This window comes from Dendrobates tinctorius, unplaced genomic scaffold (assembly GCF_039654945.1).
Source record: "Dendrobates tinctorius isolate UK_male_01 unplaced genomic scaffold, ASM3965494v1 ptg000098l, whole genome shotgun sequence".
NCBI lineage: Eukaryota > Metazoa > Chordata > Amphibia > Anura > Dendrobatidae > Dendrobates > Dendrobates tinctorius.
The window spans coordinates 20,147,422-20,162,270 of record NW_027361766.1 but is presented as its reverse complement, the minus strand read 5'-3'; the positions used below and the strand labels follow the sequence as shown (position 1 = coordinate 20,162,270).

General features: G+C 46.1%; 1 protein-coding gene across 1 annotated transcript in view; it reads left to right on the top strand.

The window, feature by feature from the left end:
* The first annotated feature begins 488 nt into the window (after positions 1–488).
* DSTYK (dual serine/threonine and tyrosine protein kinase) overlaps positions 489–14,849 on the top strand; it is a 92,870-nt gene continuing 78,509 nt past the window's right edge. Inside the window, exon 1 of the mRNA XM_073587196.1 lies at positions 489–809. Within this exon, the coding sequence (XP_073443297.1) occupies positions 602–809 (208 nt within the window). The 5' untranslated portion in view covers positions 489–601. The remainder of the gene's footprint in view (positions 810–14,849) is intronic.

Genomic DNA, 14,849 nt, shown 5'->3' with positions numbered 1-14,849 from the left:
CCGCTGCAGCTGCGCAGGCTGCACATGCGGTGTGTCCGCCTATGATCCACACACCCAGAAAAAGCTGCGAAAAAATGTTGCAAACGGCGCAAAAATTCTGCATGTGAACGTAGCTGAATATATTTTACTTTTATATAATAATTTCAATAAATCATTTTTGCGTCATCATATTCTGAGCACCATAAATGTAATATAGATTTTTTTTTAGGGCTTATTTCTGAGTGACAGGATTTAGGGTACATATGACTTCGTAATCACTTTTGGGAGGTGAAATATAAAAAATACAGCATGAAAGCAGTATTCTGCATATAGAGGAGTTGAAGTACGTCCGAGCGCCACAAGGCTTCCTAGAGAGCAGTCACTTGGCAGCGCAGCAGGCTGTGGAGCAGCTCTCTAGTCTCGGTCCCACGTCTCCCCTACGTCACTACAGCGGGTTCCCGGTTCGGGACTACATTTCCCTGCACGCCCTTCGGCAGTCCCCGCGCATGCGTGTTTCGGGGTTGCTGTCCGCCTCACCCCCGGGCGCTGATGATAAAGGTTCCGTCCCATGGGCAGTGCTCCGCTTGTTGTTGTGCGGGTGCAGGGCACTGGCTGACCGGCAATGGAGGAAGGCGACCGCCGGCACAGCTCCTCTGGGGGCTCCGGCTCCCTGCAGCGGGAGTTAGGCCGAGGCTTCGCCCATTATAATAAGCATCTGGCCAGGCTGCACCAGAATCTGCGGGACACTAAGAAATTCTTCCGGGACATTAAACAGACGTACAGCGGGGCTCCCGGGGGACCGGAGGCCGATCTGACTGCTGGGGAGCTCGGTAAGCTGGTGGAAGGGCTGTACTGTAGAGGAGTGCGCACACTGGCTGCAGGGGAACTACTAGTTCCAGGATGGCCTGCAGCAACAAGTGTGTGATGCCCGATCAGCACTGGCTGTGGCGTGTATGCTGCCTGCCCCATCAGGTGTCAGTGCTCCAGTCTCCTCTGGTCCAAGGCTGCGATGATGTCAGGAACCGTTCCAGTGTTATTTTGCATTGGCTCTTACCTGTTGGCGTTACTTGTGATGTGGGCTCTGCAGGTGCCACTGTGTGGGGGTGGCGACATATCCATTAGAATGGCTGCATGTATAGGCTCTGGTAGCCTTCTGTGAAAGGGAAAGAATGACTGCTCGCTTGTAATCCTGCACTGACAATCTGATTCTGTGAATTGCGGGGGTCTCTGGTCACATGTTGTACACGTCTGTCATCCTCGAGGCCAGTGATTGGCTTCATCGGTCACATGCTGTGCGGTGCATCCAGCGCCACTGAGGCCAATGATTGGCTGCATCGGTCACATGCTGTGCGGTGCATCCAGCGCCACTGAGGCCAATGATTGGCTGCATCGGTCACATGCTGTGCGGTGCATCCAGCGCCACTGAGGCCAGTGATTGGCTGCATCGGTCACATGCTGTGCGGTGCATCCAGCGCCACTGAGGCCAATGATTGGCTGCATCGGTCACATGCTGTGCGGTGCATCCAGCGCCACTGAGGCCAGTGATTGGCTGCATCGGTCACATGCTGTGCGGTGCATCCAGCGCCACTGAGGCCAGTGATTGGCTGCATCGGTCACATGCTGTGCGGTGCATCCAGCGCCACTGAGGCCAGTGATTGGCTGCATCGGTCACATGCTGTGCGGTGCATCCAGCGCCACTGAGGCCAGTGATTGGCTGCATCGGTCACATGCTGTGCGGTGCATCCAGCGCCACTGAGGCCAGTGATTGGCTGCATCGGTCACATGCTGTGCGGTGCATCCAGCGCCACTGAGGCCAGTGATTGGCTGCATCGGTCACATGCTGTGCGGTGCATCCAGCGCCACCGAGGCCAATGATTGGCTGCATCGGTCACATGCTGTGCGGTGCATCCAGCGCCCTCGAGGCCAGTGATTGGCTGCATCGGTCACATGCTGTGCGGTGCATCCAGCGCCCTCGAGGCCAGTGATTGGCTGCATCGGTCACATGCTGTGCGGTGCATCCAGCGCCCTCGAGGCCAGTGATTGGCTGCATCGGTCACATGCTGTGCGGTGCATCCAGCGCCCTCGAGGCCAGTGATTGGCTGCATCGGTCACATGCTGTGCGGTGCATCCAGCGCCCTCGAGGCCAGTGATTGGCTGCATCGGTCACATGCTGTGCGGTGCATCCAGCGCCCTCGAGGCCAGTGATTGGCTGCATCGGTCACATGCTGTGCGGTGCATCCAGCGCCCTCGAGGCCAGTGATTGGCTGCATCGGTCACATGCTGTGCGGTGCATCCAGCGCCACTGAGGCCAGTGATTGGCTGCATCGGTCACATGCTGTGCGGTGCATCCAGCGCCACTGAGGCCAGTGATTGGCGGCATCGGTCACATGCTTGTACGTCATGTCACAGCTGTCCATGGGTTCTGGTTTTTGAGTAAAGTTTCCCTTTAAACAAAAATAGTTCAGGTCTGGACGTGGTCGTCAGGGGTTTTGCTAAGTGACAGCACGAGGGGTGCATGTCAGATACTGGATGGGCTGTGTACACTGCGAATCTGAAAATGTGACGTTGTCTCCAAGATGTTTAATATCCTATCCTAGGGGTGACCTGGTGCTGGTCGGCCTCTGCAGAGAGCTGTCCTGTGCGGAGCAGACGTGCTCCGCTTCACTCCATTAGTTTTCTCTGCCCGCCCCAGAGTCCACTTTCAGCAGTTGCCGGGGGTCTCGGCAGTTGCCTCTAGGTGGTTCTCCAGCAATCAGTAAATTTCCCCTGTTCTCTGGTTACTTTATTATTTTGGAAACTGTTGTCACAAAGCTGACTTACTAATCCTGTGTAAACCTTAGGTCCTCATAGACATTAGACGAACGTTAACTGAAACCAGAATACTTGTGCTCACCATTAATAAGTTTAGTTGCTCCTCCTCCTTTATGAGCCTAAAGGGTTAATTGTTTGTATTTTCTGCCTTTCTTGAGTCGTTAATGGGAACCTGTTGGCTTCTCCGGACCCCCAGAGTGCCTCATGTATCTATTGAGCCTTTTAGTTCCTTGTAGAATTTTGAATATGCCTAAAATCCATTTTATGATTATTGGGTGATTAGTTGTGAGGGCGCTGGTTTTCCCAGACTGTCCCAGTAATGTTATCACGCCCTGTGGTGGTTTAGAGGGACTGTGGAAGTTGACCCGGTTCCCTTCTAACTCTTATAATCTGTTTACAACTTGTTGCCATGGAGACATATTACTGATATTGGACAGCAGAACATACAGTGCTTACAAGCTCTTTTCAGTTGATCTTGTAAGCACTGGTTTGCGTGTTGAAGCTGATCAGGATTTCTCGGTCTCCGAAGTAATGAGCTGAAATGAGATTTCAAGAAGGCTACAATCTACTATATAATTGTCTAATTCTGTCTGTCTCTCTGTAACGGAAATCCCGCGTCGCTGGTTAGTCGCAGCCGGCCGGGCACGACCAATCAGTGACAGGCGCAGTCCGGCCGTGAATTGGTGCGGAATTTGAACAACACACGCCACCGCTACCATCGGGAGATCTAGCCACTGATCTCCTGACGGTTGCCGCAGGTCATCTCCTGCCACACGGAGGTCAGCGGCGATGCAGCCGGGAGATGACGGCGCTAGCCAAGCTACATACATATTCTAGAATACACGATGCGTTAGAATCGGGCCACCATCTAGTATTTAATAAGGAGTACGTGCAAAAGTGCTTTGTTTTTCCAAGTATCTCAATGTATGAAGATGGAAATGACCCTTTATGCAGCTGGGAAAAACCTTTCTAAATAGGCCAGAACTTTCCCAATAAAAGGTTAGATCATGATGGCTGACTGTGTCTCCGTAGTTCTGTGCTCCCACATCAGTGAGCGTGCAGGGCCGGAGAGGATTTGCAGGCTCATCTGAAGGACATCCGTCTGGACTCCTCAGTGAGCTCTGTGAACCACACTCCCCATTTCATGTTAGCTGGTCCATGGCCCTGCACTCTGACACCCAAGTGCAGGCCAAATTTGATGGCCAGAACTGAGAAGGTAAAGGGGGGGGGGGGGGGAAATTATATATATATATATATATATATATATATATATATATATATATATATATATATATATATATATATATATATATATATATATATATATATAATTTTTTTTTTTTTTTTTTTTTTTCCCACCGACAAGAAAATCAGATCCCACTCTGATCACATAATCGGACTGATTTTTCTCAAATGGCGAGAAAACAGTCTGCACCTGCCGTAAGGCTCAGACTCGCTTGTGGTTTTCCTTGATAATTCACAAAGTTTACATCTAATAAAAGCCATGGTCCTGCACAGAAGATGAAAATAAGAAATGGTGGAACAGTTTTTTTAAGACCCATGCTGCCTTGCACTTGCCGTTCTGGATATCTGCCACATCTGTTAATATGTTAAAAATTCTGCAGATTGGAAAGTAACAGAAGACCGGTCTATATTCTATCACAGCCTTCGTCCCCTGGTATAAGGGAAGCCGTTCTGTATGTTTGCCATTACTATAGGGCGGCATGGCTCTGATCCCTTCGCCTTGTGACTCAGGGGCACGTGACGCACGCTGGGGTCCTGGGAGCTTTTCTTGGGGGTGTTTGCAGTGACCTGAAGGCCGCGGCTCTGTGAAGCGTTCTGTTCTTGCTGCATCTCTTCCTGTAAGTGGATCTTGTTCAGGATCATGTGCTACATCGCCGCTGTCAATCCAGCAAGATGAAAGTGCGTCTAAACCTGACAAGCAGTCAGTCCTCAGATTAACAATGTGCTGCTGCGTCCTTTTTATTACTCTTCTTGAGGACTTGTTCACACTAGCGTATTTATAGGATGGCACTAGGGCCAATGTTAAGCTATGGGCCTGTACTGACTTGCACTTTTTTTTTTTTTTTTTTCACAAGCCGATTCAGCATGAGAGAACAAATCGTAGCATGGCGGTGAATGCATATAGATAAAGTCTATGGGTGTATGTGAAACATCAGACTGCACTCAGATGTCATCCGAGTGCAGTCCAACATATGAGGCCTCAGACAATGGAGAACTTAATTTCTCCATCTTCTCCGCACCTGTGATATGATTTTCTCCTGCAAGAGAATCGGATCACAGTAAACTGACACTCGGCTCAAACTCTGACAGTGTGATGTGAGTGACATTACCATAATCTGCCTGATTCTCTCTTCTGACCCGCCAGCCCCTGCTGCTGCCACTACTCTTCTCTGTGGGGTACAAGGGTATTGGATGCAGTGAATCCGCACGATTCGGTGACCACGTGTAGGTTCCCCTGCGTTCAATAGACGGCAGCACATCCAAAGCGCTGCCGTTTCTGGATTGTGTGCACATACACAACACAGATAAGTGGAGCACGGATCTCCCCATTTATAGCTTATTATTTTTCTTTTATCAGATGTCGGTGCATAACATGTACTAAAATCACAATGAATATTCCCATAGGAACTTGCTTTTTTTTTTTGCTTTTTTTCTTTGCTATACTGAAGGGTGAAATTGTACCCAGGCGGCCTCCTGAAGCTGTGAAATATGTTCTCCATTGACGTCACAGTTTTATTTGGGTTCTAAGTTTTCAGTTTTTAGTCTCTTTAGTGTTTTTCTTCTGTAACTTGCCATATATTTTTTTTTTTTTTTTTTTTAACCCTTTGGAGCCTGGAGCCCTGCCATCATGGAAATGGTGAATTTCCTGGTGATCCATGCACCGTCCTAGGGCGTCTTTGTCATCCCTTTGGCTAAGGCCAGGGTCACACTAGCGAGTGCAGTGCAAGCAACTCTCATCAATACCCGGCACTCCTGAGCGGCTACATAGAAGTCAGTGAGCTTTTGTTTAATGGCTGCCATCAGCTAGTGTAAAATCGCCCCAAGGCCACCTTCCACATATCCAGTATATGCAAGCCAAAACCAGAAGTGGAACAATCAGAGGAAAAGTATAATAGAATCACGTCACCACGTCTATATTTGTCACCCACGCCTGGCTTTGACTTACAGCTATTGAGGTAACATGGCCTGAGGCTGGGTTTCGATGAATTCTGACATTCTCTGAGCCGGTCATGTCCTGTGAATGGATGCATGCGCAGCACCCCGCTCTGTCTGCTTTTTTTGCCTGCCATATAACAAACATAAAGTCCGTAAATCAGACAAGAATGCTGCATGCTGAGTTTTAGCTTTTTTTTTTTTTTTTTTCTGTTCTAACTCCTGCTAAAGACTGTCAGGGCCTTTTCACATGGAGTTTATTGGCACCAAAAATCCCCAAATGTCTTCCAATACAAGCTTCTTTGTTTTCAGGCTTTTCCTCCATGTCTCTGTGGCAACCACATCAATATCCTGGCTTCTCTTTCTGTGAGCAGCATGTAAGGCTACGTTTACAGTAGCTTTCCACATTTCATTTTGGAACAGAAAAAAAAAAATCTGAGCTCTGTACAACCCCCGCCCACACCACTGATTGGCAGCTTTCTGCCTATGCACAGTGTACACAGAAAGCTGCCAATCTGTGGTGGGGATGCAGTTATACAGAGCTCATGAATATGCTTTGCTACGTGGCAACGGCTTACTAGCTCCCTATTGATAAAATCAAAGTTTTATCAGCAGAAGATTATCAAAACTACATGAAGCAGCCCAGTAACGCATGACCCACTGTTGGAATCGGGGTCTTGTTTCTACGTTATGATGCTCTCAGATTAGGTGACAAACGCCTGGAAAATTTCCCTTGGAAGGTAACTTCTCAGAATAAGCTGATGTGTGTGTGTGTGTGTGGTAGTGCTGTTCCTGGCCATTGTGACCTAGTGGGTGGATAGTGACTGGTATATTGTCTCCCTTACCCAGCACACACAGAGGTTCCTATTATATTTTTTTTTCCTCAAGGAGAGATGTAGTATGGTGGACATTACACAAGCATTGTTGCTGTGAGTCCGGCAAAATGTTTTTTGCTGAAAGCTGCAGCACAATATCTGTATCTGCATAGTTTCACTGTGTGGAGTGCTCGTCCCTTTTCATAGTATAATAGACTGGTGTCCGGTTACACATCCTTTCTTATAGAATGGTAGAGTTGGAAGGGACCTCCTGGGCCATCTGGTCCAACCCCCTGCTCAAAGCAGGGTTCGCTAAATTTTCCCAGACAGATGTCTGTCCAGCCTCTGTTTGAAGACTTCTGTTGAAGGAGAACTCACCACTTCTCATCGCAGCCTGCTCCACTCATTGATCACTCTAACTGTCAAAAAGTTTTTTTGTTTGTTTTTTTTTTAATGTCTAATCTGTGTCTCCTTCCATTCAGTTCCATCCCATTGCTTCTAGTCTTCCCTGTACAAATGAGAATAAAGATGATCCATCTACAATGTGACAGCCCTTGAGATATTTGTAGACTGCTATTAAGCCTCCTCTCAGTCTTCTCTTCTGCAAGCTAAACATTCCCAAATCCTGCAACCTTTCCTCATAAGACAGGGTTTGCAGACCGGTCACCATTCTGGTCACTCTTTTCTGAACTTGATCTAGTTTGCTGATGTCTTTTTTAAAATGTGGACACAAAAACTGGACACAATATTCCAGATGAGGTCTGACCAAAGAGGAGTAGAGGGAAATAATGACTTCACGTGATCTAGACTGTATGCTTCTGTTAATACATCCTAGAATTGCATTTGCCTTTTTTGCTGCTGCATCACACTGTTGACTCATATTCAGTCTGTGATCTATTAGTATACCCAAGTCTTTTTCACATGTGTTGTCACTTAGCCCTATTCCTCCCATTCTATATATGCTTTTTTCATTTTTATTGCCCAGATGTAGTACTTTGCATTTCTCCCTGTTAAAAACCATTCTGTTAGTTGCTGCCCACTTCTCCAGTTTATTTACATCTTTCTGAATCCTCTCTCTCTCTTCTCTAGTATTAGCTAACCCTCCTAGCTTTGTGTCATCAGCAAAGTTAATCAGTTTACCCTCAATTCCTTCATCTAAATCGTTGATAAAGAGGTTGAACAATACAGGGCCCAGGACAGAGCCCTGTGGTACCCCACTTGACATTCTTCCAACTGGATGTGCAGCCATTTACGACCACTCTTTGGGTCCGAACACTAAGCCAGTTATGAATCCACCTAACAGTTGCTTTGACATTTGTCATAATTTTTGCAACTTACAGTGGGAATGGAAAGTGTTCAGACCCCTTTAAATTTTTCACTCTTTGTTTCGTTGCAGCCATTTGGTAAACTCAAAAACGTTCATTTTTTTTTTTTGTCTTGTACACTCTGCACCCCATCTTCACTGAAAAAAAAAAACAGATGTAGAAATTTTTGCAAATTTTATTAAAAAAGAAACTGATCACATGGTCGTAAGTATCCAGACCCTTTGCTCAGTATTGAATAGAATCACCCTTTTGAGCTAGTACAGCCATGAGTCGTCTTGGGAATGATGCAACAAGTTTTTCTCACCAGGATTTGGGGATCCTCTGCCATTCTTACTTGCAGATCATCTCCAGTTCCGTCAGGCTGGATGGTGAACATTGGAGGACAGCTATTTTCAGGTCTCTCCAGAGATGCTCAATTGGATTTAGGTCAGGGCTCTGGCTGGGCCAGTCAAGAATGGTCCCAGAGTTGTTCCAAAGCCACTTCTTTGTTATTTTAGCTGTGTGCTTAGGGTCATTGTCTTGTTGGAAGGTGAACCTTCAGCCAAGTCTGAGGTCCAGAGCACTCCTGAAGAGGTTTTCATCAAGGATATATCTGTACTTGGCCGCATTCATGTTTCCTTCAATGGCAACCAGTCGTCCTGCCCTGCAGCTGAAAAACACCCCCATAGCATGATGCTGCCGCCACCATGTCTCACTGTTGGGATTGTATTGAGCAGTGCCTGGTTTTCTCCACACATACGGCTTAGAATTATCACCAAAAAGTTCTGTCTTTGCCTCATCAGACCAAAGAATCTTATTTCTCATAGTCTGAGAGTCCTTCGTGTGTGTGTGTGTGTGTGTGTGTGTGTGTGTGTGTGTGTGTGTGTGTGTGTGTGGTTTTTTTTTTTTTTTTTTGCAAACTCTATGCGGGCTTTCATATGTCTGGCACTAAGGAGAGGCTTCCATCGGGCCACTCTGCCATAAAAGCCTGACTGGTGGATGGTTGCAGTGATAGTTGGCTTTGTGGAATTTTCTCCCATCTCCCTACTGCATCTGTGGAGCTCGGACACAGTGATCTTGGGGGTCTTCTTTACCGCTCAGTTTGGCTGGACGGCCAGGTCTAGGAAGACTTCTGGTGGTCCCAAACTTCTTCCATTTAATGATTATAGAGACCACTGTGCTCTTAGGAACCTTGAGTACTGCAGAAATTCTTTTGTAACCTTGGCCAGATCTGTGCCTTGCCACAATTCTGTCTCTGAGCTCCTTGACCAGTTCCTTTTGACCTCATGACTCTCATTTGGTCTGATGTGCACTGTGAGCTCCTTGTCTTATGTAGACACGTGTGTGCCTTTTACAAATCAAGTCCTATTAGTTTAATTAAGCACAGCTGGACTCCAATGAAGGAGTAGAACATCTCAAGGAGGATCACAAGGAAATGGACAGCATGTGACAAAATGACTGTCTGAGCAAAGGGTCTGAATACTTATGACCATGTGATATTTCAGTTTTTCTTTTTTAATAAATTTGGAAACCTTTCTACATTTGTTTTTTTCAGTCCGATGGGGTGCAGAGTGTACATTAATGAGACTTTTTTGAATTTACCAAATGGCTGCAATGAAACAGTGAAAAATGTAAAGGGGTCTGAATACTTTCCGTGCCCACTGTATGTAGCATAAATATGAATTTGTTGGCCACGCTTCACCAAGCCTCCTTATAGCTAAGCCTCAGACCTGTTTTCAAAAGTGATATTTTAGTTTTAATGCACTATTGTGAAGGAGGGAACTCTCTAGTCACAAGAATCTTTGTGTTAATGGGCTGCCTTCGGCTTTCAGTCAATCAGTGCTGAGCTGGCTGTCAGTCAGTGCCGGGGTGTGGTTACAGCCACATCTCACTATGAACTGGGTGGTGATTGAAGTCACTCCGGACACTCTTCTCACTCAAAGCTGGAGGCTTCTGAGACGAATAAAGTTTGTCTTCCTGTTGGCTGCAATGCGGCAGCACGGCTATAGAACACAATTAATCACATATCTACAGGTTAATGGCTTTTTTATTTTAACATGACAGTCTCCTTTAAATGACTGCTGATCAGTAGTTACCGATTTTGAGGTTCCTTTGGTTATACAGATTGACCATTGGCACTAAACATTAAAATGCTCCAAAAAGTTGAAACATTTTCTCCAAACCTATAAATCTATGAGGAAATGCCATTGTCCACAGTGGGGTTTCCTACATACACTTGTGGCCAAAAGTATTGACACCCCTGCAATTCTGTCAGATAATACTCAGTTTCTTCCTGAAAGTGATTGCAAACACAAATTCTTTGGTATTATTACCTTCATTTAATTTGTCTTAAATGAGAAAACACAAAGAATTGTCCTAAAGCCAAATTGGATATAATTCCACACCAAACATAAAAAAGAGGGTGGACAAAATTATTGGCACTGTTCGAAAAATCATGTGATGCTTCTCTAATTTGTGTAATTAACAGCACCTGTAACTTACCTGTGGCACCTAACAGGTGTTGGCAATAACTAAATCACACTTGCAGCCAGTTGACAAGGATTAAAGTTGACTCCACCTCTGTCCTGTGTCCTTGTGTGTACCACATTGAGCATGGAGAAAAGAAAGAAGACCAAAGAACTCTCTGAGGACTTGAGAAACCAAATTGTGAGGAAGCATGAGCAATCTCAAGGCTACAAGTCCATCTCCAAAGACCTGAATGTTCCTGTATCTACCGTGCGCAGTGTCATCAAGAAGTTTAAAGCCCATGGCACTGTGGCTAACCTCCCTAGATGTGGACGGAAAAGAAAAATTGACGAGATTTCAACGCAAGATTGTGCGGATGTTGGATAAAGAACCTCGACTAACATCCAAACAAGTTCAAGCTGCCCTGCAGTCCAAGGGTACAACAGTGTCAACCCGTACTATCTGTCGGCGTCTGAATGAAAAGGGACTGTATGGTAGGAGACCCAGGAAGACCCCACTTCTTATCCCGAGACATAAAAAAGCCAGGCTGGAGTTTGCCAAAACTTACCTGAAAAAGCCTAAAATGTTTTGGAAGAATGTTCTCTGGTCAGATGAGACAAAAGTAGAGCTTTTGGGGCAAAGGCATCAACATAGAGTTTACAGGAGAAAAAAAGAGGCATTCAAAGAAAAAAACACGGTCCCTACAGTCAAACATGCCGGAGGTTCCCTGATGTTTTGGGGTTGCTTTGCTGCCTCTGGCACTGGACTGCTTGACCGTGTGCATGGCATTATGAAGTCTGAAGACTACCAACCAATTTTGCAGCATAATGTAGGGCCCAGTGTGAGAAAGCTGGGTCTCCTTCAGAGGTCATGGGTCTTCCAGAAGGACAATGACCCAAAACACACTTCAAAAAGCACGAGAAAATGGTTTGAGAGAAAGCACTGGAGACTTCTTAGGTGGCCAGCAATGAGTCCAGACCTGAATCCCATAGAACACCTGTGGAGAGATCTAAAAATGGCAGTTTGGAGAAGGCACCCTTCAAATATCAGGGACCTGGAGCAGTTTGCCAAAGAAGAATGGTCTAAAATTCCAGCAGAGCATTGTAAGAAACTCATTGATGGTTACTGGAAGCGGTTGGTCGCAGTTATTTTGGCTAAAGGATGTGCAACCAAGTATTAGGCTGAGGGTGCCAATACTTTTGTCTGGCCCATTTTTGGAGTTGTGTGAAATGATCAATGTTTTGCTTTTTGCTTCATTCTCTTTTGTGTTTTTTCATTTAAGACAAATTAAATGAAGATGATAATAATACCAAAGAATGTGTTTGCAATCATTTTCAGGAAGAAACTGAGTATTATCTGACAGAATTGCAGGGGTGTCAATACTTTTGGCCACAACTGTTTGGACCTGTAGAAAAGCTCCATTACTTTGTATGGGACTGTGCTGTAATTCTCTGCAAAATGACTGGCTTTGAGCGCTTCTGCCCTCTTGTTTCTGGGTCACTGGGATCCCAGCGGGTCAGACCTGCTAGCCATGATAATGTTATATAATGTACATAATTTCTTTTCTTTTTTTAGATTTTGTTTTTGATACATTTTGTCTGATTCTACTAGACTTCCCTGTCCACCCTCCATCAGATAAGACAGTGGAAAATCTGTCTCATTGGTTGCTATGACAGCGTAATGACTTCTCTGGTGTATTTATAACATGGATAATGTGATGTCTGCGCCTTGTATCACATTGCTCTACTTAGTCTTGCGTGATGCCTCCTTGGACTAGTCTCACATTAATTCCTGGGTCAGACTTGCGAGAAACTCGCACGAGTCTCACATCTTAATACCCGGCACTGCCGCTGGAACTCGGACTGGAGCGTTCAGCTACATAGAAATACATGCAGCTGAACGCTCTGATCTGAGTGCCAGCGGCAGTGCCGGCTATTAAGATGTGAGAAACTCGCATGAGTCTCGCAAGTCTGACCCCGGCCTAATACAAGAGTAGTACGTTGGAGTTTCTGTTTAAACTCCCAAAAAACATTCTGATGGGTATCCTGACCGAGCCCCGACAGTCATTTACTTGAGTGAATCTGATATTTTGTGCATAGCTGCAAATTTATCTTGCCTGTATAGTGCTGTTTAAAGCGCTGCGGAAATTCATAGGTCATCATCGTCGTCGCTCACAATCTAACTTCCCTGTCGGTATGTCATTGGAGTTTGGTATGAAGCCCATTCAAACCGGGATAAAATATGTACCGTACTCCTTGGTGGGATTTGAATCTTGGACCCAAGCATTGCGAAGCAACAGAGATCCACCATGGTGCCCCCCAAAAAAACAGACCATGCCAGGATGGAGACCGCACTTTATACGTCAGCTCCAGTCTAGTGAATGGCTGTGTCGGGAATAGTGTAGGGTGTGTTTTTTTTTTTTTTTTTTTCCCTGCCTACCTATTCAGCTAAAGGAGAAAACAAAAAAGCAGGATGCTGCGCTATACATTGCAAATCAGAAGGTGCGCAACCGTTCAAGTCTATGGGTATGCATGGAAATCGTAGGGCTCGGATGTCACCTGAGTACAGTGTGATGTCCGCAGATTCGCAGGAAGGAGAAGTCTTTCTCCATATTCTCTGCCCTTGTGCTGCAGGTCTCTCATCCGAGAGAATCTGATGATGATAATCTTATATAGCGCCAACATATTCCGCAGCGCTTTACAGTTTAACAGTTTCAAAACACAAGTCATAAGTAACAACGTTAACAATACAATAATTAAAGCAAAATAAGATGACCCTGCTTGTGAGAGCTTACAATCTACAATGAGGTGGCGGAGATACAAAGTACAGGTGTGTATTTACAACAATGGTCCAGCCATCGTGAGGTATGGATGGAGATAGTGAATGGGCTACACACACACACTTACACATAGAATGACTTTGATTAGTGAACATGATGGTCCGCTCTGAACAAATGTGTTTTAAGGGAGTGCCTGAAACTATGCAAATTGTGGATAGTCCTGATTTCTTGGGGTAGAGCATTCCAGAGGATAGGAGAAGCACGGGAGAAGTCTTGGAGTCAGGAGTGGGAGGTATGGATTAGTGCAGAGGTTAGTTGAAAGTCATTTGCAGAGCGCAGCGATCGGTTAGGCCGATGGACAGAAATGAGGAAGGAGATGTAGTGGGGTGCCGCACTGTGGAGAGCTTTGTGTGTGAGAACAAGTACTTTGGCTGCCCATTCATTATAGGATCCAATTCAATGTAAGGACTGGTAAAGAGCGGACGCGTCCAAGTACCGATTAGATAGATGACCCTGGCTGCTGCATTAAGTATGGACTGGAGAGGGGATAGTCGAGTGACGGGGAGGCCAATTAATAGAGCGTTGCAGTAATCCAGGTGGGAGTGGATCAATGCTACAGTGAGGGTTTTTGTTTCCATGGTAAGAAAAGGGTGGATTCTAGAGATGTTCTTTAGGTGTAAGCGGCAAGAGATTGTATATGGGATCTGAAGGAGAGATTGGTGTCAAACATAACACCCAGACAGCGCACCTGCTGCTGGGGAGTTATTGTGGTACCACCCACGGAGAGGGAAATGTCAGATTTAGGAAGGTTAGTAGACGGTGGGAGCAGAAGTTCAGTTTTGGAGAGGTTGAGTTTCAGATAGAGAGCGGACATGATGTTGGATACTGCGGACAGATAGTCACTGGCGTTCTTTAGTACAGAGGAGGTAAGGTCGGAGGAAGACGTGTATATAGTTGTGTGTCATCAGCATAAAGATGGTACTGAAAGCCAAATCGTCTGATGGTCTTTCCAATTGGGGCCGTGTAGAGAGAAAAAAGGGGGCCAAGGACTGAGCCCTGAGGTACCCCGACTGCAAGAGGAGATGACGTGGAGCCAGAGAACAAAACACTGAAGGAGCGGTCAGAGAGATGGGAAGAGAACCAGGAGAGAGCAGTGTCCTTAATGCCTAGTGACTGGAGCCTAGAGAGTAGGAGATGGTGGTCAACAGTATCGGAAGCTGCAGATCAAGAAGAATGAGCAGAGAGTGGTCACCATTACGTTTTGCTGTCAGAAAATCATTGGTCACTTTGAGTGGAGCTTCAGTCGAATGTAGGGGGGAGGAAGCCGGACTGTGAAGGGTCTAGAAGGGAGTGAGTGGAGAGGTAACGGGTAAGGTGGGAGTAAACTAGGTGCTCCAAAAGTTTATAGATGAAGGGGAGATTGGAGACTGGTCTGTAGTTTTGGGCAGGATGGGTCGAGAGCGGGTTTCTTTAGTAATGGAGTAACGATGGCGTGTTTGAAGGAGGATGGGAAAATGC